Source organism: Microtus oregoni, unplaced genomic scaffold (assembly GCF_018167655.1).
Source record: "Microtus oregoni isolate MIOR12 unplaced genomic scaffold, Mior012 000010F_ref0000083, whole genome shotgun sequence".
Taxonomy (NCBI): Eukaryota; Metazoa; Chordata; class Mammalia; order Rodentia; family Cricetidae; genus Microtus; species Microtus oregoni.
In genome coordinates this window covers 44,957,976-44,983,204 of record NW_024543069.1, presented here as the reverse complement: position 1 = coordinate 44,983,204, position 25,229 = coordinate 44,957,976, and the positions used below count along the sequence as shown (strand labels likewise).

Genomic DNA, 25,229 nt, shown 5'->3' with positions numbered 1-25,229 from the left:
ACCACGGTCCAGCAAGACCTATTTTTATGTAGCGTGTGTGTCTCTCTGTAGGGATTTGTACATGAGTGCAGTTCCTGCAGGGTCCAGAAGAGGGTGTAAGGTATAGGATCCTCTGGAACTAGAGTTACAGGCTGCTGTGAGCCTCCATCTGACTTGGGTGCTGGAGCCCCAACTCCTCTAGAGGAGTAGTGCACATCCCTAACCCCTGAACCATCTCCCCAGGCCCTTTTCTTACTTCTTAATCCCCTGCCTCAGCTCTTAAGGTCTTCGTCCAGCCCCCTCCTTCTGAAAGTGCCCATCTTGTGCCAGGGCTCCTTTCTGCCTTGCCACCTTAATACCAACGCCTGCTTCACAGTTCCAGGCACAAAGCACATGTAAGAGGGTAGATTGGGCATTTCAAGATTAGCTGCCATGTTTACATTGTCTAACTGGTTTGCTTGGGGCCATTTTAAACCTGGTACCTGAACGATTTTGCCCTTGAGTGGTTCTCGCAGTGATAAGGTAACTTAGTTGTCTTCCTATGGCTGAACATTGCTTTCCAGTGTTTAGCCCTTATATGTCACATTGCCGTAAGAGTTCATGAATTTTAAAGGAAAAACTCATTTTAACCAGACTCTTGAAGATGGGAATTTTATAAAATGATATCTTAACTCAAGTGGGTGAAGCAATCGCCTGCTTGACAGGTCCTTACTCACGGCCTGTTGCCCACCAGCTCTCAATGGCTTTAAAGCAGTAGTCATTCCACATGTGAGGGACTCCTTCCGTGCTGGCTGCTGGCCTCTGGGGGGCGCCGTGTTTTCGCATGTGAGGGAATCCTTCCTTCCGTGCTGGCTGCAGGCCTCTGGGGGCGCCGTGTTTCCAGACAGACTGGAATCTTTGCATCGGAGGGATTTGTGTTGCACAACATATGTAATACTTTCACATACTTTTTACTAAGTCAGAAACAATTTAGATTCCTGCCAATAGAGTGCGACTTAAACAGTAAGGGTCAGGTATGCAGCGGACGGCCATGCCCCTGCTGGGCTCTCATTGAAGGGGTGAGGTTGACTGTTGAATGGTAAAACAACAACATTCAGAAAAGCCTTCACCAGGACTGCGTCCACAGGCCCACGGAGGTCACTGAGTGGGGGCAAAAGTAGGGGAAAGGTTTTGTTGTTTTATCTGTGTAATCCTCTTAGGTTTTACACGGTGTTACTCACTGGAAAGTCTGATTTAGTTTTTGGTTCCTTGGAGTACTAAACAGAGAATAACCATATGACTCAATATTTCCATTCTCGCGTGCATATCCAAAAAGGACTGAAAACAAGTCAAATGGACTTTATGTGCCAAGACTGACTTTCTTTTTGTTTTGGTGGGTTTTTTTTTTTTTTTTTGAGGTGGGTCTTTATTCTGTTTGCACTAGTAGCCTAGAACTCACTATGTAGACCAGTGCAGCCTGGAACGCCCAGGTGTGGGCCTGCCTCTGAGTGTTGGGATTAAAGGCGTGTACCACCATGCTTTGTCTAATAATGCAATGCTGATAGCAGCTTTATTCCCAATAGCCACAAGGCAAAGACAAACCAAAGTGTACGTGCAACACAGAATACTGTCCAGCCACAAGGGGGAAGGGCCACTGACACGTGCTGTCCTGTGGATGGACCTTGAGGGTACTATGCTAAGAAAACAAGTTAGACCCAAAGGACACTTATATGCAAAATCCATACAGGCAAGTCATGAAAACAGAAAGTTCCCAGAGATCACCAGGGAGATGAAGATGATGAAAAACACTGAACAGGGAAGATAGTCGTCGCATAAAATTATGAACACAATTAATAATGAAGAATCATATACTTACAGTGGCCAAATGCCCAATTTTCATATCATATATTTACCATAATGAAAATTCAAGTTAAACGTAATTAAAGAAAAAACATCAAGTACAGCTTGACTTATTCTTCATTGAAACATTCTTCTAACCTGACCCCACCCTCAGCAGCCAACAGTAGTCACTGAGAATGTGGGTCCTATACTGAACGCTCCCTAAAATAGAAAGGTATGTGGACATGGACCCTTGTGTTGTAGCAGGTCAGCCCTCAGCCTGGGCCTTGAGGCCCAGAGCCCATGGCCACCGTCTGTGGGAAGGAAGAGACCAGTGTGACCCGGTTCTGACCGCTGTGTCAGGAAGTTTCATAGATGTAGGTGACCTAGAAGTGAAGTCCGTCCTGGGCTAGGAGCTGAGGAGCCAAATTTTATTAGCAAGGGTTGGATGGGGTACGGTGGGCATTGCTGGGATGATTGTGGGGATCTCACTACAGTATAATTTTAGCTAGAAAAGCAGTGGAGTCTTTAGACTATTTATAGCGCCTTCCTTGGTCCTTAAATGTCTATTTGCGTGTGTGTCTGGGTTTGTAAATGCTGCTGTGGAAAAATGGCTCAGGGCTTCCTGCTCTTTTCCCGGGTTCCTGTTTACCATTTAAAGACCTTGCCTTCTCTCCTAATCAAGCAGGTCTGTTCACAATGTCTGTATTCTTCCCAACCCAAACTATGTTTGCCATCTAGCGAGGAATCCTTGCCATTACAGCAGCCTCCTTCTAATGCATTTCTCAGCCCGGCTAAGGCAGCCCAGTCAAGCTGACAACAGTCACTTGGCAGACACTGCTGTGAATACACAGACATTCAGGCCCCGTGGTCAGATCTGAGCCATCAGAATAGTGGAAGTTCTCACGGTAAGGACACTTCTGCCGTTCCTAAGAAGATAAACTCTGACAATTCAGTGTTATAAAAGGTTTAAGCAGGACAACGGATGAAAATTAACCAGCAGTGAAAACTACTCAAGCCAACTTTTTGCACACTGTGACGCTTCCACATTCATTCCCAAGCTTTCTCTTCTTCCTGTGTGTTCTACAAACAATGCCAGGGGCTATCACAGTCTGGACTCTCACAGTAAATGCGGCCTTGTGGGCTCTCCAACCTGGGGCCAAGGACAGCTGCTGCAAAAAGTGAAACTTACACCGTGCATCATGAGAGGGGCTGCCCCTGACTCTATACTGAACAGTTCTTCATCATGACCTTTGTCTACCGCAGTGTCCTACTTCAGAGTCAAAGGTCATAAATGCCTATCAGCATAACAGTCTGGGTTTCTGAGCACACCCCGAAAGAGAGCTTCATTTTCTGCTTGTTGTATCTATCGTTATCCTTTGGAAGGTGGCCTGGAGATACTGCGCTATATATGCTGGGGATTTAAAAACTAAAACTGGCTGGGGCTGGCTCAGTGGGAAAAGGACCTTGCCAACAAGCCTGGTGACCTTAGTTTAGTCCTGGAACCCATGTAAGGATGTAAGGAGAGAACCAACTGCATAAAGTTGTCCTCTAATCTCCATACATTGGCTGTAGTGTGTGTGTGGCTACAACTCATGCACACCATAAAAACAATTACATTTTTAAAAATAAAATAAGGGCCACGGGGGTGACCTAGCCAGTAAAGGTGCTTGCTTGCTGCCTAGACTGATATTCTGAGTTTGAGCCCCAGGACTCACAAGTTGTACACACACACACACACACACACACACACACACACGTGAATGTTTAAAAAATTAAAATAAAAGTTAATAGTAGTCACTTAGAATTCTTGACGAATCCCTGGTAATATCCTGTGGCTGGACCCCTAGGATTCCTAAACAATGGTAAGGGCTCTGTTAGCGGAAGTATACTGAATCCTGTGTGTTTGCTCCTAAGACAGGGACCCTGGGAACCCCACAGTTGTAAATGGAATGCCTACAACTTGCCAAGCTATGGACTGAATCCCTATGGCTGAAATTTGTTTTATATATGTCTATCTATATCTATACATATGGAAACATATATTTAAATAAAATAGAAACTGACTTAAAATTTCACACACACACACACACACACACATTGTTGATAGCATTTTTTCCCTAAACTTATTGAAAGCCACACCCTCTTCCGCAAGAACCGGCAAGATTTATTTTAAACTGTCTTCTGTCCTGCCAAGGACTATGAGTATAGTAGAGAAAGCAGACACAATTCCCGCGTTACTGCCAAACTGGGTTTATCGCTCAGCTTGACACTCCACAGTGATAGCTGGGATCCAGGAGCCATGAAGGCTGAGCACAGGAGGTGGTGTGGAATGATTCACGTTGTCTAGAAAGCCCTGGGACCTGATTGACTGGTGGTGTAACTGATCCTTGTTTTTCCTTCTGTGCGTTTCTGTGCACGTGGTTTTGCAGGGAAGGCCAGAGATACCGGGTGTACATCGTGATACCGCTGCTGCCGGGATTCGAAGGGGACATATCCACAGGTGGAGGGAACGCACTACAGGCAATAATGCACTTCAACTACAGGTGCCCGAACCCCAGCCCTCTGCTCTGATCTCTGCATCATGCATGGGAGCCTGGAAGGGAGCTTCAGGATTTCTGCACAGTTGATCAGTATTTTACTTTCAAACCTTAGTCTTTACGAGGCGCTAAAATTCAAATGTTACAGTCATACATGATGAAATGCGCCCTCTCTCCTCCTGGTTCTCACTATGTAGCCCCGGCCACCAGGAGCTTGCTATGCAATAAAAGACTGGCCTTGAACTTCAGAGATACCCCCACCTCTGCCACCTGAATGCCCAGCTGGTGCCTTCTTATATTAATTTTCAATACATAATATTAATGGAAAATATCTTTATGCCACAATCCCTTTATTCTCTTCAGTAAGTAGGGAGAGTTGAAATAAGAAATGTTTTGCAGGCTCCAGTCAGGCAGAGCGAAGATGACAACGGAAGATTTCTTTTGAAGTTTCGCACTTTTCTTGTCTTCCTTTTCGGGGTGGGAGGGAAGAATGAGACTTTAATGAGACCGAAGAGAGAAGGGCTCAGGGCCTTGGTCACACTTGGGTGGAGAGTTATGTGCCCCATGCTTGGCATCAGGGAACCCCAGCTGATTCCGGTAACACAGTCTGAGGGCCCCAATGGGTGGGATTGTGGTCGTGTTTGATATCAAGCCTCACATGGCCCAGGCTGGCTTTGAACTCGCTGTGGCTGAGGATGGCTCTGAGCATCTGATCTTTCCATACCTCCGGAGTGCTGTGATTATAAGTGTGTGCTGCCATGCCTGTTGGCAGTGCTGGGGATGAACGTAGGTGCATGAAGGCATGCACCGCCATGCCCAACAGTTGGGTTTTTTTTTTTTCCCCTGACTCTTCCAGCTTGTATCTGTATATTTGCCAGGGTTTGAAGTAAGCATTGGTGCTGAATGCTAAATTCACCTGGTTACAGCGACCACCTTTCTTCTACATACTTGGACTTAGTACATAGCCAAAAACGTTTTTTGAGCATGTCGGTAACATGATGTTTAATTGCTTGCTATCTGCTTTTGTGGCAATTGAAATATTACTTTTGGAATTTTGTCAGTTGTATTTCCTATGACTGTTTTTGATTTTTGAACCAGCTGGATGAAATGCACGTTTGGCTGTTGTTCAGCAAATGGAACCTTTTCTTATGCAAAAACATGTCTATTTGCTGGTGTAGGCTTGGGTAACAGCAGTCTTCCTAATTTAATTACATTCACACAGTAGACAGATGGAACATAGAACTTTGGTTTTTTCCTTTTTAATACACGCTTTCATAAGCATCCAGCTCAAATATTTTCTACTTTATTTTTAAAGTTTTTATTAGCATATACTCATTAGTAATACTAATTACTCATAGTAATTAGTATAAATAAATGAATTTTCATTATAACATTTTCTTACAGGCTTACGATTTTAATCATATTGGCTCTTTGGTCCCCTCTCCTTCAGGCCATCCCTTACCTTGTTCCCTAGTCTTTCCCTCTTCCTCCCCATCTCTCTCTCTCCCCACTCCCCTCTCCTCTCTCCTTTCTCCCCCCCTCCTCTCCCCCTCCTCTCTCCAGTGAGATCCATTAGAGTCCTGTGCAGTAGGAGCCTACATGACAGGTGGTTTGTGGGATCTTGAGTGTCTTCCCACGGCTACACCACTGAAGAAAATGTCTCCCTGTCTCTGACTGTGATAGCTCTGTGGGAGGGACGGTCTCAGGGCTCCTGGCTTTCCCACTATTTAAAGGCCTCCATATTTAACAGTCTTGAGGGGCAGAACTCTTCAGCAGAGCTGGTTATTTCAAGCCTGTTTTTCTTTTTTTTTTTTTTTTACAGTTAAAGGTTTTTTGCTGTGACTTGATGGAAATAACTCAGTCTAAGGGTTGTATTTTAATAATAATTTAGACTTTATAATAAATTTAGACTTTAGAATAGTCTGCTTACTTCTTGATGTTCTGACAAGAGTCTGCCCTTTTCACCTCAGAACGTAGGATGATTTTATAAATGCTCTTTTGAAGACTCCTAAATCTTTGCTGTCACCAATTTTTCTAAGGGAGAGTTCATTCGCAGCCCATCTCTCTTTCTGAACTCTGATCTCAGTTTTATAGCGCTCGCATCGACTCTCATCAAAATAACTGTGTCTTTTCAGTAACATTCAAAAAAAAATCCTACTGGGGTTTTAACTTCTGAAAATGGGCACAGCGTTGTCTCAGGAGAGTGCTTGTCCCATTTGCTTGGGTTAGGGTTACATCCCAGGCATTGCTGTTAGACGTGGTTGCCGGACCCTCCGTAACTATGCCTTTCCATGTTTTCAGAACCATGTGCAGAGGCGAGAACTCCATCCTCGGACAGTTAAAGCCAGAGCGTGAGTAGTGTGCTTTCTCCTCTTCTGAGATTGTTCCTAGGAAGCATCAGGACATTACAGGATGAGATATGAGATGAGCTGGCAGGGTTATTAGCTGTTTTTTTTTTTTTTTTGTCACTGTGAGAAATATCTGACAAAGCAGCCTCAGGGAAGGCTCATGGCTTGAAGGTACAATCCGTCCTGGTAGGGGTGGCATGGCGGTATCTGCAGGGGTGGTCACGTTGAATTCACAGTCAGGAAGCACAACAGGATCGATGCTGGTGTGCTCTTTGTCCTTTTGGTCCAGTCTGGAACCCCCTCTCATGGAATGGTGCTGCTCACACTTAGTAGACCTTCCCACTTTAACTTAATCTAGAAAACTCCTCTCACTCATACCTCAGATTACCATCAAATTAACTGCCATGGCATCCACGAATGTTCACGTGGTGTGCTTGCTTATAGAGCACTGCTCACGCGGTGTGCTTACAGAACACTGCTCACGCGGTGTGCTTACGGAGCACTGCTCGCGGTGTGCATACGGAGCACTGTTCACCCGGTGTGCTTACGGAGCACTGCTCACCCGGTGTGCTTACGGAGCACTGCTCACGCGGTGTGCTTACGGAGCACTGCTCTCGCGGTGTGCTTACGGAGCACTGCTCACACGGTGTGCTTACAGAACATTGGTCACACAGGCCTCTTCACAAAATGCTCAGCTGAGGTAAACCCCTCTCTCTCATTAAGTTGCCCAAACCAGTGTTACAATGGAAACACCTGTGCATGAGCTGATGGGCGCTAAACAGTGGAAACATCTCTGCAATTTTTATTATTTATTTTTAGAATTCCGGTGATAACTGAGGAGTGTCACAGGACTGTCTGTGTGTATTCTCAGCCTCTCCCTTACCACAACCCTGTGTGGGTCACCCCTGTCTTAAAGATGAGGAAGACAGGCGTGAGGACAGCAGGCATTTGTCACATCTATTCATGCGAAAGCCATGGATTCTCATAGTACTTTCTTTTTTAAATGTAATCATTTATTTTACATACAGACCATAGCCTCGCCACTTTCTCCTGAATCCCCCTCACTCCCTCATCAACCCACCCTTCCTGCCTGTTTGCTCAGAAAGGGTCAGCCCCCATGGGCATCAGCACAGCATGGCATATCAAGCTGCCATAAGACCAGGCATCTCCCCCTGCAATGAGTGTGGGCAAGGCAATCCAGCCTGAGGAACAGGTTCCCAAGAGCCAAAGCACCGGGGACAGCCCCTTTCCCATTGCCCTGAGTCCCACATATAGACCAAGCTACTCACCTGTCCCATGTAGGCTCCCTGGTTGTTGGTTCAGAGTTCCCATGAGCCAGGCTAGTTGTTTCTGTGGGTTTTCCTCAAATGTCCCTATCCCTCTTGATCCTACAATCCCTCTTCCCTCTCCTCAGCAGAACTCCCCAAGCTCGGCCCAGTATTTGGCCTTGAGTCTCTGCCTCTGCCTCCATCAGTCACTGGATGAAGGGCTCTCTGATGACAACCTGGGTAGTCACCAATCCCATCACAGGGGATGACGTGTTCAGACTATGCATCCCTTGCTGCCAGGAGAATTAGCTGGGGCCACCTTGTAGACTCACTGGAGTTTCCCTTGCATCAGGCTTCTTTACCTGACTCATAAAACCCCTCTGCCCATCCCCAAACCTGATCCTTCAAGTTCACATCCCCACCCACCCCAGTCCACCCATGAGATCTCCTCTATTTCTCCTTCCCAGGGAGATCTGTGTGTCCCTCTTGGACTCTCCTTGTTACCTGCCTGTCTGAGTCTGTGGATTGTAGCGTGGTTATCCTTTACACTAATGTCCACTTATGAGTGAGTGCATACCTTGTTTGTCTTTCTGGGTCTGGGTTACTTCACTCAGGATGATTTTTTTTTTCTAGTTGCATCCATTTGCCTGAAAATTTCTTGATGTCATTGTTTTTAACATCTAAGTAATGTTCCATTGTATAATGTACCACATTTTCTTTATCCTTTTTTTAGTTGAGGGGCATCTAGGTTGTTTCCAGGTTCTGGCTATTACAAATAAATGTGCTATGAATATAGTTGAACAAGTTTCTTTGTGGCATGATTGAGCAGCCTTCGAGTATATGACCAAGAGTAATATAGCTGGGTCTTGAGGTAGATTGATTCCCATTTTTCTGAGAAGCTGATATATGATTTCCAAGTTTACATTCCCACAATCAGTGGAGGAGTGTTCCCCTTGCTCTACATCCTCTCCAGCATAAGTTGTCATTTGTGTTTTTGATCTTAGCCATTCTGACAGGTTAAAGATGGAATCTCAGAGTCGTTTTGATCCCTGATGGCCAAGGATGCTGAACATTTTTTTTAAGTGTTTCTCTGCAATTTGAGATTATTCTGTTGAGAGGTCTGTACCTATTTTTTTTAATTGAATTACTTAGTTTTTGCTGTCTAGTTTAGTTTCTTGAGTTCTTTATGTCTTTTGGAGATCAACCCTCTGTCAAATGTGGGGTTGGTGAAGATTTTTTCCCATTCTGTAGGCTCATTTTGTCTTTTTGACAGAGTTTTTGCTTTTCAGAAGCATCTCGGTTTCATGAGGTCCCATTTATTGTCAACCTTAGTGTCTGTGCTACTGGTGTTTTGTTCAGGAAGTTGTCTCCTGTGCCAATATGTTCAAAGCTGTTTTCCACTTTCTTTTCTATCAGGTTCAATGTGACAGAATTTATGTTGAGGTTTTTGATCTATTTGGACTTAAGTTTTCTGCAAGGTGATAGATGTGGATCTATTTGCATTCTTCTACATGCTGACATCCTGTTATGCTAGCACCATTTGTTGAAGATGCTTTCTTTTTTCCATTGTATAGTTTTGGCTTCTTTATCAAAATCAAGTGTCCATAAATATGTGGATTTATGTCTGGGTCTTCAATTTGATTCCATTGATCAATGTGTCTGCTTTTATGATAATACCATGCTGTTTTTATTACTATAGCTCTGTAGTAGAGCTTGAAGCCAGGGATAGTGATACCCCCATGATTTCTTTTATTATTCAGAATTGTTTTGGCTATCCTGGGATTTTTGTTTTTCCATATGTAATTGAGTGTTGTTATTTCAAGATCTGTAAAGAATTGTGTTGGAATTTTGATGGGAATTGTGTTTGAAACTGTAGATGGATTTTGGTAAGATAGCTATTTATACTATGTTAATCCTACTGATCCACGAGCTCATAGTACTTTCTTACAACCTATACCATGACCATGTTCCATAATGAGACAGCTGTGGATGAGGAAACAAACCAAGGTATCACCTTTCGCTGTTTCAGTTCCTTCTAGAAGTACATTCTTAAGTGGAGGAGAGAAAAAGAAAAAAGAGTGAGAGAATAATGTTTGCTCATCATATATAATAGGGACTATCCAGACTATGCAAAAAAAAATTCTTATAACTCAGTAATGAGCAAAATTAGCTCATTTTAAAAATATCTAAATAGACATTTGATTTCAAAGAAGATACAGAAATAACTAATAAATACATGAAATAGGCTCAAAATTATTAGCCATTGCAGAAAACCAAATGAAACCACAATAAGATACAACTTCACACACTCTAGGGTGGCTAACACAGTGATCAGGTATTGGCAAGGATGTACAAATAATGGAACCCAAACCCTCACGCATTGCTGTTGGGAATGCAATTGGTACAGTATCCTTTGAAAGCAGATCAGTAGTTCCTCAGAGGTTAGACAGAGTTCTATATGTGCCAGAAATTCTCTTTATAGAAAATGCATCTATGCAAAAGTTGCACATGTGTGCTCATAGTTAAAATAGGCAAACCATGTAATGTTCAATAGCTGATCAATGTATAAGTTGTATGAGCATGTGTGCACACACAAAGGCCAGAAAAACACATTGGGTCTCCTGTTCCGTCATTCTCTGTCCATCATAATGATGGGGTAGTGTTGATAAACGATAAGAAGGAATTAAATGGTCTGTGCTAAAATATGGACAGACCATGTAAGTACTGGGCTAACTGAAAGAAGCCAGGCAAAAGAGGCCATGCACTCTATGGTTACACTTTTATGGAATGTCTTCAGTAGGCAAATCTGTATCAACAGAAAGTTCTATAGTGATTGTTAAGGTCTGGGAGTAGGTATGATCAGATGCCAATTAGATGTGCATTGGGGTGTAAAAATACCTTAAAATTAAGTATTGGTGACGGTTATACAACTTTGTCAATATACATTTTGTTTGTATTTTGAGACAGGGTTTCTCTGTAGCTTTGGTGCCTGTCCTGGAACTCACTCTGTAGCCCAGACTGGCCTCAAACTCACAGAGATCCTGCCTGTCTCTGCCTCCCAAGTGCTGGGATAAAAGGCATGTGCCAAAACCACAAATCTACTTTTTAAAAAATCTACTGAACTGGACCTGGTAATGCCGCTCAGTTGGCACAGGACTTGGCTGGCGTGTTTAAGGCCCTAGGTTCAATCCCAGAGCCACAGAAACCAAGTAAAGTTGTGCACAGCTGTAATCTGAGCATTCAGAAAATAGAGGGAGGGTCTGAAGCTCAAGGTCATTCTTAGACATACAGCTGTTCAAGGACGTGTGGGGAAGATGAATCTCAAAAAAAAAAAATCTGCCTAAAACAAAAAAACCTGTGAGGTGTGCCAGTTCACACCTCTGATCCCAGCTCTTGGGAGTTGCAAAATAGCCTGGTCTACATAGTGAGACCCTGTCTCAAACAAATAAACAAAACCACAAAAAAAAAAAAAAAAAAAAAAAACAACCCACCTATTGAACTGTATATCTGCTGAGCAAGCACCCAGTCACTGAACCCACAATCCCAGCCCTGTAGTGTGCAGTTAAAAAGGGAAATTTCACGGCATGGAAATAGCTATGGATTTTTATGACCTTTTCGGGGGGTTGATAGCTTTGAAAGTTATGGGTGTAGCTGGATGTGGTGATATGCAGGTTAAACCCAGCACTTGGGAGGCAGAGGGAAGCAGGCAGATCTCTGGGAGTTCAAAGCCAGTTTGGTCCAGGAGAGCCAGAGCTATGTAGTGAGACTCTATCACCCCCAAGTAGATAGATAGATAGATAGATAGATAGATAGATAGATAGATAGATAGATAGATAGGTAGATAGATAGATAGATAGATAGATAGATAGATAGATAGATAGATAGATAAATGGGTTTAATGTTCCCCATAGCAGCTGTTCTCAGCCTTCCTAATGCTGTGACCCTTTAATATAGTTCTTCATTTTGTGGTGACCCCCAACCACAACATTATTTTGTTGTCACTTTATAACTGTAATTTGCCACTATTATGAATTGTAATGTAAATATCTGATATGCAGGCTATCTGCTATGCAACCCCAAAGGGGTCGTGGCCCACAGATTGAGAACCATTGTCCTACATGTGTTTTTACAGGCACGCACGTGTCTATTAGTGCTGTGTATTTAGGAAGTTTTCGCTGACGATCTCTTCAGACCTAGTTACACGTGTCACCTAATAGTACCCAGGAGAGAGCAGATGTCCCAGAGTGTCACCTTGATCTCTATGGGTTGACGAATCAGTCTATAAAAGACATATTGATAAAAGAGTAAGAAAGTCATTCTGCACTGTCTGACGGGGGTTTGGAAGGTGACGGTGAGGTTATAGGCGAGTCAGGAATCAAAGCAAGCTCATTCTTTCCTTTCTCAGCTGTGAAAATGTCCTGAGCTTAATATAAAGTACTTTCTTTGGCTCAGACCCCCTCCCCCCCCCCCCTTTTTTTTGTCTTTGCCATTCACAGGAAATAGATTGGATTTTAACGCAAGAAACAATTTCAATGGCAAGCCCGCTTGGGGGAACATTTCTAAGCACCCTGGGAACAAGTCAAAATAAGGTCTCTCTGTGGGGGAATGTTCTTATTCTGAACAAGGCGAGGAAAGATTAATTACAGAGTGACCTTTTCTGAAGCAAAGGGTCACGTTGTTGGGTTCTGTCTTGTTAGTGCTGGTGGTTTTAGGGCCCCAGTGGCCTGCTCTCTGATTGGGTGGAGGACTGCAGTGCCCAGAGGTAGGAGCTCAGTTATTCTGAATAACAAAACAGGCTGTGAGGAAGTGAAATTCCCTGAAAATGATTCCAGTTCCAGCCAGTCTCTGAGCCTACTATATTCTGGAAACCTAGGGTTCAGTTTAAAGCCTTCCCTTGTCATTTTCATATTTTTTCTTAATTATAACCTTTTAGGGCCAAATAAACTAGTGAGCAGGGGTATTTGAGCAGGATTATACATACACAGATACCCTAAACTCCACTTTTAAGTAATAAGCCTGTGATACTTCTTGGTGGTTTTATGTTTTTGTTTTCATTGTTGTTTTACCAAAATTACCTTGTAAATGTGTGGTGGGCTTGTGGAGCCCACTTCCTTCCGGTATCCAGACAGGAGTGTCAACCACGGTCCTAGAAGGTTGTCTGCTGAGCCTCGTATCCCAAGACACTTCAGCTAGGAACCCCCAGCACTTGTCTTTCCCTTTTTTCACCATGGTGTGTTTCTGTGTTGTTCCCACTGTGGCTTGGGGACATCACATTAACACTTTTCCTGTGAAGTCAGTTTTCTTCACAGAATAAAACACCAGTTTGTTTTTGCTTGTCTTTCTTCATGGGAGCACAAGAGGTGCGAGGCGGGGTTCATTGCTGTCACAGGTGTGCACTGGTTGTATCTGATAGGTCACACCGAGATTATCGTTATCCTAGCTGTAGTAAGCCCACACCACCTAGCAAGAACTTTTTCTCTTGCCTTGTTCCTCTCTCCTCCCCCTCATCCCCACATCCTACCCCCTCTCCCTTTCTTTTTTTGCTCTTCTTCTCCTTCTCCTCTTTCTTCCTTTTCTCCGCCTTCTCCCTTCTCCTTCCATCTTCCTTTTTCTTCCTCCCCCTCTTCCTTTGGAATCTGTATTGTGAGCTTTCTCTTCAGGGCGTTTTCCACATTCTGAGCTGCACTGTTGGAGTGAGGCAGAGGAGAAGGTGGTGTGCACTGTGGGTTGGGCATCCCTGATTGACAGCGCTTGGATGAGAGGCCCTAGTCCTGCTGTGGAATGGTGCACATCTTAGAATCCAAGCGCTGGCAAGTAGTCAATATAACCCATGTATTAAAAACGATGTTGAAAGACTTCGGAATTTTAGTAGAGCTTATTCATTGCATTATTACTGGTGGAGGACACTGCCCCATCTCACATGGAGAAGTCAGAGGACAACGGTCAGGAGTCAGTTCTCCTTCCACATTTTCATGCGTCCCAGGGATTGAATGCAGGTTTGTGAGGCAATAGCCTTTATCCACAGTGACATCACTCAGAACCATGATAGGACAATTTCTGGGCTCTATCTATCATTTCATCCTGTGTTTCTATATGCTGGCATTTTACCTCTTCCCATCTCTTCCTTCTCCATTGCACTCCACTTCCTTCCTGTCCTCCTTTTTTTTTTTCTTGGTTTTTCCAGACAGGGTTTCTCTGTGGCTTTGGAGCCTGTCCTGGAACTAGCTCTGTAGACCAGGCTGGTCTCGAACTCACAGAGATCCGCCTGCCTCTGCCTCCCGAGTGTTGGGATTAATCCTGTCCTCCTTTTACCTTCCCCAGGACCTTAAGCCCCTCCACAAACGGTCCTCCACGAAACCACATGTGCAGCTCTGTAACGGGTCTCTAGCAAGTCCTATGAAATAGGTGTACATCTGTGTACACTGAGAAGTTCTGTTTAACATAGCTTGGGAATGTTTAATAGGGAAATCCCTGTTTAAAAATATGTGCTTTGGCAAAGGCTTTTCTCTATTGTTCCACTGAAAATCTGCTTTATATCTTAAAATGTCATACTCTGGGTCACAAGCCCACCCTAGACGATAGAGAGAAATCCAAAGCTCAGGAACCATGGCCTGAGTTATGATGATGACGTCAAGCTGTGCAGCACAGCGCTTGTGATGCACAACACAGTGAGGGTGACTTGCAGCACAGTGATGGTGACGTGCAGCACAGTGATGGTGAAGTACATGACAGCGATGGTGATGGGCAATGCAGTGATGGTGATGGGCAGGACAGCGATGGTGACGTGCAGTGCAGTGATGGTGATGTGCAGTGCAGTGATGGTGAAGTGCAGGACAGTGATGGTGACGTGCAGGACAGTGATGGTGATGTGCAGGACAGTGATGGTGACATGCAGTGCAGTGATGGTGACGTGCAGGACAGCGATGGTGACGTGCAGGACAGTGATGGTGACGTGCAGGACAGTGATGGTGACATGCAGTGCAGTGATGGTGACGAGCAGGACAGTGATGGTGACGTGCAGTGCAGTGATGGTGACGTGCAGGACAGTGATGGTGACGTGCGGTGCAGTGATGGTGACGTGCAGGACAGTGATGGTGATGTGCAGGACAGTGATGGTGAAGTGCAGGACAGTGATGGTGAAGTGCAGGACAGCGATGGTGACATGCAGCGCAGTGATGGTGACGTGCAGGACAGTGATGGTGATGTGCAGCGCAGTGATGGTGACATGCAGTGCAGCGATGGTGACATGCAGGACAGCGATGGTGACGTGCAGTGCACTGATGTTGACGTGCAGGACAGTGATGGTGACGTGCAGTGCAGTGATGGTGATGTGCAGGACAGTGATGGTGACGTGCAGGACAGTGATGGTGAAGTACAGGACAGTGATGGTGAAGTACAGGACAGCGATGGTGACGTGCAGTGCAGTGATGGTGACGTGCAGGACAGTGATGGTGATGTGCAGGACAGCGATGGTGATGTGCAGTGCAGTGATGGTGATGTGCAGTGCAGTTAAAGTGATGTGCAGGACAGTGATGGTGATGTGCAGGACAGTGATGGTGACATGAAGGACAGTGATGGTGACGTGCAGCGCAGTGATGTTGATGTGCAGGACCGTGATGGTAACGTGCAGCGCAGTGATGGTGACGTGCAGGACAGTGATGGTGACGTGCCGTGCAGTGATGGTGATGTGCAGGACAGTGATGGTGATGTGCAGGACAGTGATGGTGACGTGAATGACAGTGATGGTGACGTGAAGGACAGTGATGGTGACGTGCAGCGCAGTGATGGTGATGTCCAGTGCAGTGATGGTGACGTGCAGCGCAGTGATGGTGACGTGCAGGACAGCGATGGTGTCGTGCAGCACACTGATGGTGACGTGCAGGACAGTGATGGTGACGTGCTGGACAGTGATGCTGAGGGGCAGGACAGTGATGGTGACATGGAGAACAGTGATGGTGATGTGCAGTGCAGTGATGGTGATGGGCAGGACAGCGATGGTGATGTGCAGTGCAGTGATGGTGACGTGCAGTGCAGTGATGGTGACGTGCAGTGCAGTGATGGTGACGTTCAGGACAGTGATGGTGACGTGCAGGACAGTGATGGTGACGTGCAGTGCAGCGATGGTGACGTGCAGCACAGTGATGGTGACGTGCAGGACAGAGATGGTGACGTACAGTGCAGTGATGGTGACATGCAGGACAGTGATGGTGAAGTGCAGGACAGTGATGGTGACGTGCAGGACAGTGATGGTGACGTGCAGGACAGTGATGGTGACTTGCTGGACAGTGATGGTGACAGGCAGGACAGTGATGGTGAAGTGCAGTGCAGTGATGGTGACGTGCAGGACAGTGATGGTGACATGCAGTGCAGTGATGGTGACATGCAGCGCAGTGATGGTGACGTGCAGGACAGTGATGGTGACGGGCAGGACAGTGATGGTGACGGGCAGGACACCGATGGTGACGGGCAGCACAGTGATGGTGATGTGCAGTGCAGTGATGGTGGCGTGCAGTGCAGTGATGGTGATGTGCAGGAAAGTGATGGTGACCTGCAGCACAGCAATGGTGATGTGCAGGACAGTGATGGTGACATGCAGTGCAGTGATGGTGACGTGCAGTGCATTGCTGGTGGCGTGCAGCGCAGTGATGGTGACGTGCAGGACAGTGATGGTGATGGGCAGGACAGAGATTTTGACATGTAGGACAGTGATGGTGACGTGCAGGACAGTGATGGTGACGTGCAGGACAGTGATGGTGACGTGCAACACAGTGATGGTGACGTGCAGTGCAGTGATTGTGATGTGCAGGACAGTGATGGTGACGTGCAGCACAGTGATGGTGACGCTCAGGACAGTGATGGTGACGGGCAGGACAGTGATGGTGACGAGCAGGACAGTGATGGTGACGTGCAGGACAGTGATGGTGATGTGCAGTGCAGTGATTGTGTGGTGACACGCAGCCCAGTGATGGTGACGTGCAGGACAGCGATGGTGACGTGCGGGACTGCGATGGTGACGTGCAGTGCAGTGATGGTGACGGTCAGGACAGTGATGGTGATGTGCGTGTAGTGATGGTGATGGGCAGGACAGTGATGGTGACGTGCAGGACAGCGATGGTGACGTGCAGGACAGCGATGGTGACGTCCAGGACAGTGATGGTGACGTGCAGCGCAGTGATGGTGAAGTGCAGAACAGTGATGGTGATGGGCAGGACAGTGATGGTGATGTGCAGTGCAGTGATGGTGACGTGCAATGCAGTGATGGTGACGGGCAGGACAGTTATGGTGTTGTGCGTGCAGTGATGGTGACGTGCAGGACAGTGATGGTGACGTGCAGGACAGCGATGGTGACGTGCATTGCAGTGATGGTGACGTGCAGGACAGCGATGGTCACATGCAGGACAGTGAAATGTAGACTATAATATCTATAAAAATTAGGAATTTTAGAAATATTTTCCCAAAATTTTATGGTCATAAAGGACTTCAAAGAGGACACAATCCCTTCTTTTTAATCAGAGGAGATTATTTTTGTTTGTTTGTTTTTGTTTTTATTCCTAACAGGGTTTTGTCTTGTAGCTCTGGCTTTCCGAGAACTTAGAGATTCTCCTGCCTCTGCTTCCTGACTGCTGGAATTACAGGCATGTGCCACCATTTCCTGGCCAGAGGAGGTTTTCTAAAGGAAGTAATGGTCCAGGCTGTGTCCAGTCTCTTGATATTGTCATCTGCAAAATTCAAGCTCAAGAAATGTGTAATTAAGTTACAAAAAAAGTCTCTCACTACAAAAAAAAAAAAAACCCTCAGTGTTTTACGTATGTTTTTGATTTTTGTGTTGTGCCTTGTTCATAGCTGTCCTACGGCTCATGTAATGTACTGGCTACAGGTTAAATACACCTGGACCTTAAACATTGTTCTAATGTAACATTAACATGTGGGGTGTGGAATTTGTGAGTGCTAAATATTTATAGACCTTTCAGAAAGGTCTTTTACATATGAAGCACCAATATACTGACACAGTCCCTTTTGGCAGCCAGGGCTCTGAGATCATTGTGCACATTTGAGAAGGTGATCTCTCAGGGAAGAACTCCCTGTGTACTTAGGAATGAATTTCCTCCCAAGATACCTGAACTTAACAGCATCCATGGCAAAGTAGACAAACTAAGTAACAAATGAGAAGCTCAGCAAGTGAAAGATGAGTTATTGCTGGGTCTGTTACTATATTTCCTAACCTCATAAGACACAGTCTCCAATGTTCCTTCTGTTTGAAATCATGACAGCTTGGCCCCTCTCCCTTTGTTCTGAGTCTAACTGTGAGGGAGGGGACATGAAACCTTGTGGTGAACACTCAGACTATGGTATTGACTATAGTTTGGTGTGGAATGTGGGATGCAGTCCCTGTCTCATGGCAAGACGAGTGAGCAGCTATTTTACAGAACAAGTCTGGTACCCTTCGCTCCACACAAGGATCTCCCCGTGTAGAACATAATAAAGGTTATTTTCTTTTCCTAATGTTAGTGATCTGGAAGGGAGAGTTTTGACAATTGCATACATGAATATAATGTGTTTTCACTTTTCGTTGCCCTCGCTCATCTCCTCATCCCCAACCAATCCCATTCCTGCTTTCATAGTAGATTTTTAGTGACTCACTGAAATTATTTAGCATTGCTGGCAGGAGCATGGGCAACTATGCAGTGGCTACACCACTGAAGAAAATGGCTTTTCTTTCTCCAGCAACCAGTAAGTGCCAGTAGCTTTTCAGGGAGGACAGAGCTCTCATGAGACATTCCCCCACCTATAAGGGAATGCCGGTGGGGCCCCTTCCTGTCCAGGTAGCTACAGGTGCTGTGAGTAGCCAGGCCACGAAGCCAACAGCTCCCAGCCCCCCTCCCCATCCTGGGGGAGGGTTATGTAACTAGCAACATTTCTATGCCCTCGGCCAACTTAACTGCCATCTGGTGCTGACTATGCTACATTCAGTGATCTTGACATGCCCTTGTGCTCCAGCTTAAACTGCCAACAGGTGTCCTCTGAGACAGCGCAGCTGTGACGCTGGGATCTGAGACAGCGCAGCTGTGACACTTGGATCGTGTTTTGTCTTTTCTGCTTCCTCTCCTCTTTAACCCACCAAATCATGAAATGCTCAGATCGGAGTCCATTTCTACGTTGCCTCAGCCAAAGACAGAAGACATTGCAGTATGATTTTCTTTAATGTAGTTACTGTCCTAGTCAGCTTTGGTGACACGGCCTAGAGTCATCTAAGAAGGGAATCTCAACTGAGGGGTTGCTCACCTCATGTTGACCTGTGGACGGATCTACGAGGGGCCTTTACTGTAATTGATGTAGTGAGCCCAGTCCACTGTAGGCTGTACCAACCCAGGGTGGTGGTTCTGGGATAGATAGGAATAGAGCTAAGCCTGAGCAGGAAACAAGCCAGGGAGCGAGCTAGCAAGCATCGTTCCTCTGGTCGCTGCTTTAAGCGCCCGCCTTGAGTTCCTGCCCAGACCTCCCTCAGGGATGGACTGTGACCTGGAAGGATAAGTCACATAAACCCTCTCCTCCCCACAGTGGCTTCTGGGTGTTGTGTCACAGCAACCTCATAAGACTAGGACACTCATTCAGTTATCAATATTAGTTCCTTCCATCATAAAAATGTCCTGGTTAAATTTTGCCAAAGATATTATATGTTGTGTATAAATAACCTGCTTAAAGTGGTAGATTATTTAGTCAACATTGGTGTGCCTTTGTTGGACATGGTCATGTTGATTTTAGTATTTTCTTTCTGATTTGCAGTTGGCAATCAGTGGATAAATTACATATCGTTTTGTGGCCTGAGAACACACGCAGAGCTGGAGGGGAACCTGGTCACCGAGCTCATTTATGTCCACAGCAAGCTGCTCATTGCTGATGACAACACGGTTATTATTGGTAAGTGTGTGGGCTGTGCCGTGCTTCTTGTCAACTGTCCCTGCTTTCCCATGCTTCCTTGGTTGTTGAGATTTGTCATGTAATACCCAAACTGTTTCAGAGACACTCGTTTTCTTTTGTATCCTTGCTGACCTGTGTTTTGTTGCCTTTGATTTTTACTCTATACAGAACCAGAGATTTAGAGCAATGGTGGGGACTTTGTGCATGTCACAGTGTTTAAAGCAGGGCTGAGGTCACACAGCCATTCATCTGCCTGATCTCACGGATCCTTTTAAAAATGTTTACTTTTTGTTTGGTTGTTTGGATGATTGTTGTGGTGCATGCTAGGCATTTTTGTGAGGAAGTCAGAGGCCAACTTAAATGAGTTTCCACCAAGAGGGTCCTGGGGATTGAACTCCAATCTGTAGTCTTGGCAGCAAGTGCTGAGCCATGGCACTAGCCCTCATTTTATTAATTCATTATTACTCCCTTATTTTTATTTGAGTCTAAGTGCCTAGATTTCTGGGATTTGGAGGAGAGGAAATCAGCAAGGGAAGTATTTCAACCATGATGTGTGTGGTCTGTGTTTATCATCTGACCTCATCTACAGATCCAGGGTCAGGGATCAATCAGGCCAGAAGGATGCTAAAGACTTACTGTCAGTGCACATACCAGTATGTTTTCTAATGTTTATGTTTTGAACATTTCAAGTCATGGTGTGGAACTGTCAGCTTTGCTGATATGGGTGGAGGTAGAGAAAGCATTGTGTTTTAGTGAAATGGTATAGCCCTGTTTTAAGATCAAGGTCCTGCTCGAATGATAGAAGGAGCACTTCTATATGCTCCCTTCTCTCACTGGTCCAGGAGAGAGGCATGCACATGCTGGATTGGAACTTCTGGGACAGAGGGGTGATATCCAGCCTCCTTCTGGTTTCACACACTGAACATCCTACATTAACATCATTGACTGTTTTTCGTTTAATATTGTCACACGAATTACTGGAAAAGTGGATGAGATACAGAAAATTAATAACCTGCCCTACCTAGTGTTTCTATTGCTGTGATGAAACACCATAACCAAGTTGGGAAGGAAAGGGTTTATTTGGCTTAAACTTCCACATTGTAGTCTATCACTGAAGGAAGCCAGGACAGGAACTCAAACAGGGCAGGAACTTGAAGGCAGGAGCTGATTCAGAGGCCATGGAGGAGTGCTGCTTCCTGACTTGCTCAACATGGCTTGCTCAGCCTCCTTTCTTATAGAACCCAGGACTAGATGCCCAGACCCAGGACCACCACCTATAATGGACTGGGCCTTCCCATCAATCACTAATCAAGAAAACGCACTACGATCAGATTTTATGGGGTCATTTTTTCAATTGAGGTCCCTCCTTTCAGATGACTCTAGCTCGTGTCATGGTGACATAAAACTAGCCAGCAAATAATCGCTTTGAAAACTGAGTGGTCGGTGTGTGCGTGCCTGCATCCATGTCTGTAGGTGCGTGTCTGTGCGTGTGTGAACTTTGTTATCAGTAGAGATGGTACATGGAACTGCTGGGAACGCTGCTCATCTGTTTTAAACAAAACATTGCTTCTCAGCTGTATTAATTCCCTAGTCTTCAAGAAGCTAAATGCCATGAAGTATTTTGACACTTTTTTGACAGCTATATGCCCTTTTCATCTCTAACCTCACTGAGAAAATAAAAAAAAAGTCTCATAACTAGCAGTAATGAGATGCCTTATCTGGAAGATTCTTTGGGAAAAGGGTAATTCTGAAGCAAGAAAATATACACAGATCAGTGTACATATATGTGTATAGATTCATACATGTATGAATATACATGTAAAAATAGCTTGAATATATATATATATACACACACACACACACACATAGGGATAAAGACTAGAGAAATTGATTCTTTTAATATTTGTGCACAACAGTTTTTAAAGAAAGCATCCTTTACTCAAAAGCAATGGTTCTCAACCTGTGGATCGTAATCCCCAGGTTTGAACAACTCTCTTACTGGTGTCATTTAAGACAATCAGAAAACACAGATATTTACATTATGATTAATAACAGCAAAATTACAATTGTGAAGCAGCAATGAAAATAATTTTATGGTCGAGGCGAGGGGTCACCACAGCATGAGGTATGAAAGGGTCACAGCACAGGTAAGATTGTGAGAACCACAGCAGTTGATCTCAACTTGTGGGTCACAAGCCCCAGAGGTGAACAACCTTTTCACTGGTGCCACTGAGACAATGAGAAAACACAAATGTTTATATTACGATTCATAACAGTAGCAAAATTACAATTGTGAAGTAGCAACGAAAATAATTTTATGGTTAAGGGGAGGAGTCATCACAGTATGAGGTCACATCATTAGGAAGCTTGAGAATCATTGCTCTATAGAGACTTATTACACTGAACAAAACATAACTCCAAATAGATCAAAGACCTCAACATAAAACCAGATAAATGGATGGAAATAAAAAAAAAATCATCCTGAGTGAGGTAGCCCAGATCCGAAAAGATAATAATGTGCATTCACTTATATGTGAATGTTAGCTGTTAAGTCTTCAATAAGCAGGCTACATACAATCCATATAACCATGGAAGTTAGGTACAAAGTAAGGGACTAGAGGGCAGGGATGGATCTCCTGAGGAAAAGAAAGATCATAAAATAAATACGTCATTATGGATGGACAAGGTGGGGGACTAGAATGAGGAGCAAATGAGGAGAGAAGAAAGAGATGTAGATGGAAGGAATACAGGGAGGGACACCTAAAACTAGGGCCATTTGAGGGATGCTACGGAAACCTAATACACTAGAAAGTTTCCAAAATATGTTCACATACGAAGGTGATCTGATTGAAAATCCAAATAATGGGGAAAATGGAACCCCAACCGGGCATCTCTCACCATCAAATGAAGCCTCTAGTTTGGGGAATAAGTTACTTCTAATTGATTTTTTGGCTCATGAGAACCCCCAAACAGCACAGGCTATTGCCAAGGCTGATGATTGGTCTCTACAAACTTATAATAAAGCCCTTTTGCTGAACATAACACCTACACAACTCCTTGAACATGGAAAAGTCAGGTTGGTGCCTTCCTAGAGCCTTCATCCCTACTGACTAGTGTTCAGGGTACTGGAAGGTACTCTGTATGCTGCCAGAGGAGAAAGCCAAGCACCAGCCCAGCTGCAAACTCTTCGATCTCCAAATGATGGGCTTCCTGTAAGGTTCACTAGTGAAATAGTGACATAAAGCATGTGGGAATAACCAACTAATATCTGATTGGATTTAAGGCCCACTCCATGAGAAAGAGGCATATCCAAGGCTGCTTGAGGAGCCAACAACCTAAGACTAGATAGGAGTTAGGGCAAAACCACATACTTGCTGTGGAACAATCCTCTTATACACTGTAAAGATTTGTCACTCGAATTGGTTTAAGAAAACACTGATTGACCAGTTGCCAGCCAGATGCAGGCAGAGCAGGAGATGAACATGTCATGCTAATAACAGTACTGCCACATGGCAGAGCATAAATAAGGCATATGGGTCAACTTAAAATGTAAGCACTAGTTAGTAATAAGCCTGAGCTACTGGTTGAGCATTTATAAGTAATATTAAGTCTCTGAGTCAGTTATTTGGGAAGTGACCAGTGGGTATTTGGGAACAGGCGGTCAGGAGAGAAACATCTGGTCATAAATACAACTGTTCTGATAAATGAACATGGCAATAAAATGACACCTAGTGACATTTTGCTATAAACTCCCTCCTGCAGCTGGACAATGTGCAGACAATGAGAGACACTAAAACACTCAGTCTTAATTGGGATGTCTTCATCAGGCCCCTCCCTCTAGGCTCAGGGACCCCTGCAGAAGAGGAGGTGGAAAGATAGTTAAGGGTCAATGGGGATGGAGGACACAAGGACACAATGATTTCCAGACTCCACAGGACTGATGCATATGAGTGCACAGAGACACTGGCAGCATGCACTGGCCTGTGCAGGTCTGAGCCAGCTGGGGTCCTAGCACTGAAAGGGAAAGTGAACACAAGCCCACAGCCCTAGCCCAGAGCCATTAGTTTTCCCTGGCAGAGTCTCACTGGGCACCTAGGAGACGGCCAGCACATCAGTGGCATTTTTGGAGGCACTTTGTCTCATGCTTTGTCAGGACTTTTATTTTAGCTTCTGGTTCCTTTTTCTATATTTTACAGGTTTTGATTTTGTGATTTCTCCGTGTGTAAACGTGTGTCTCTGCATCTGTGCGTGTTTCTTTGGCTTCTGTCCTACTTTGCTTGGTTTTGTTTTATCTTATTTTATTGTTAGCTTTTAAATGTCTGTTTGTCTTCAAATCAGAGGTCGGGTATGGATTTTGGTGGGAGGAGTTGGGTGAAGAGGAACCATAACTAGAATATATGTATGAAAGAGGACTATTTTCAATAAAAGAAAAAATTAAAAAATTACAAATATGCACAGACATCTGAAACATTTAATATAAAACAAGAGAAAGGAATAGCCATAATTCTTCATGAAACTCTATAGTCTAAACCTGCTGACGTGCAGTGTGGTTTTATTTCAGTCATGTGACTTGTTTATATGAACCATGTAAGCTAATATCTTTTGTTTTTTTTAGATCTTAGCATACTTTTATTACGTAATTTCCAATTCTATCTTTGTTTATACACTTTTGTTTGCATATCTCACAGGGCTGTTCCTTTCTTTTCAACTGTAACCACTCTCTGATTTGCTATTTTTATTTTCTCTATGATTGCAAAGGACTGCCCTCTTTTCTGTTAAAAGCATATTCACTTCCAATTTGTTGCCTTCATAGTTTGTTTACACTGAGGCCTCGGTTGATTCCCCAGTGTAATCCTGGAACTGAGAACACGGACACGTTCAAGGCTGGGTGCTTCTCTAGGACCTGTCTCCCCCAGTGTGGTGGACACAGGCCTGCAGGTGCATTGGTCCCCTCAGGATAAAACACTGTCCTCTCCAGTCAGAGGGACTTACCTTTAGGCCCGCGGCTCCTTGGAGCCACAGGTGGATTGTGGCTCCTCTTTAGGATGAGGGATTTGAAAGTGTTCAGTCTGCTCATTAACCACCTCCTTTAAGTCCCTTCGGAGGTCCTTCAGCAGTAGGCAGGGCAGAGCCTGTGCTCCTGCAGTGTCCTTCAGCTGCTCCCTGCACGGCCACCTGTTCCATCACAATTTCCTTCATGCCAATTCTCAGGAGTGTTGCCTGTGGTTTTTGTCCTGCCTGGTTCCCACAGTTGTCAAGTCCCAAAGAAATCACACAGAGCTCTCCATTTGTTATACACTGGTTGGCCTAGTAGCTCAGACTTCTTATTAACTCTTATAACTTATATGGGTCCATTA

General features: G+C 44.8%; 1 protein-coding gene across 5 annotated transcripts in view; it reads left to right on the top strand.

The window, feature by feature from the left end:
- Pld1 (phospholipase D1) overlaps positions 1-25,229 on the top strand; it is a 216,052-nt gene that overhangs the window by 169,842 nt on the left and 20,981 nt on the right. For all 5 annotated transcript variants that reach the window (XM_041658928.1, XM_041658929.1, XM_041658927.1 and 2 more), the window contains 3 exons: positions 4,230-4,343; positions 6,639-6,688; positions 19,738-19,872. In XM_041658928.1, the coding sequence (XP_041514862.1) occupies positions 4,230-4,343; positions 6,639-6,688; positions 19,738-19,872 (299 nt within the window). The remainder of the gene's footprint in view (positions 1-4,229; positions 4,344-6,638; positions 6,689-19,737; positions 19,873-25,229) is intronic.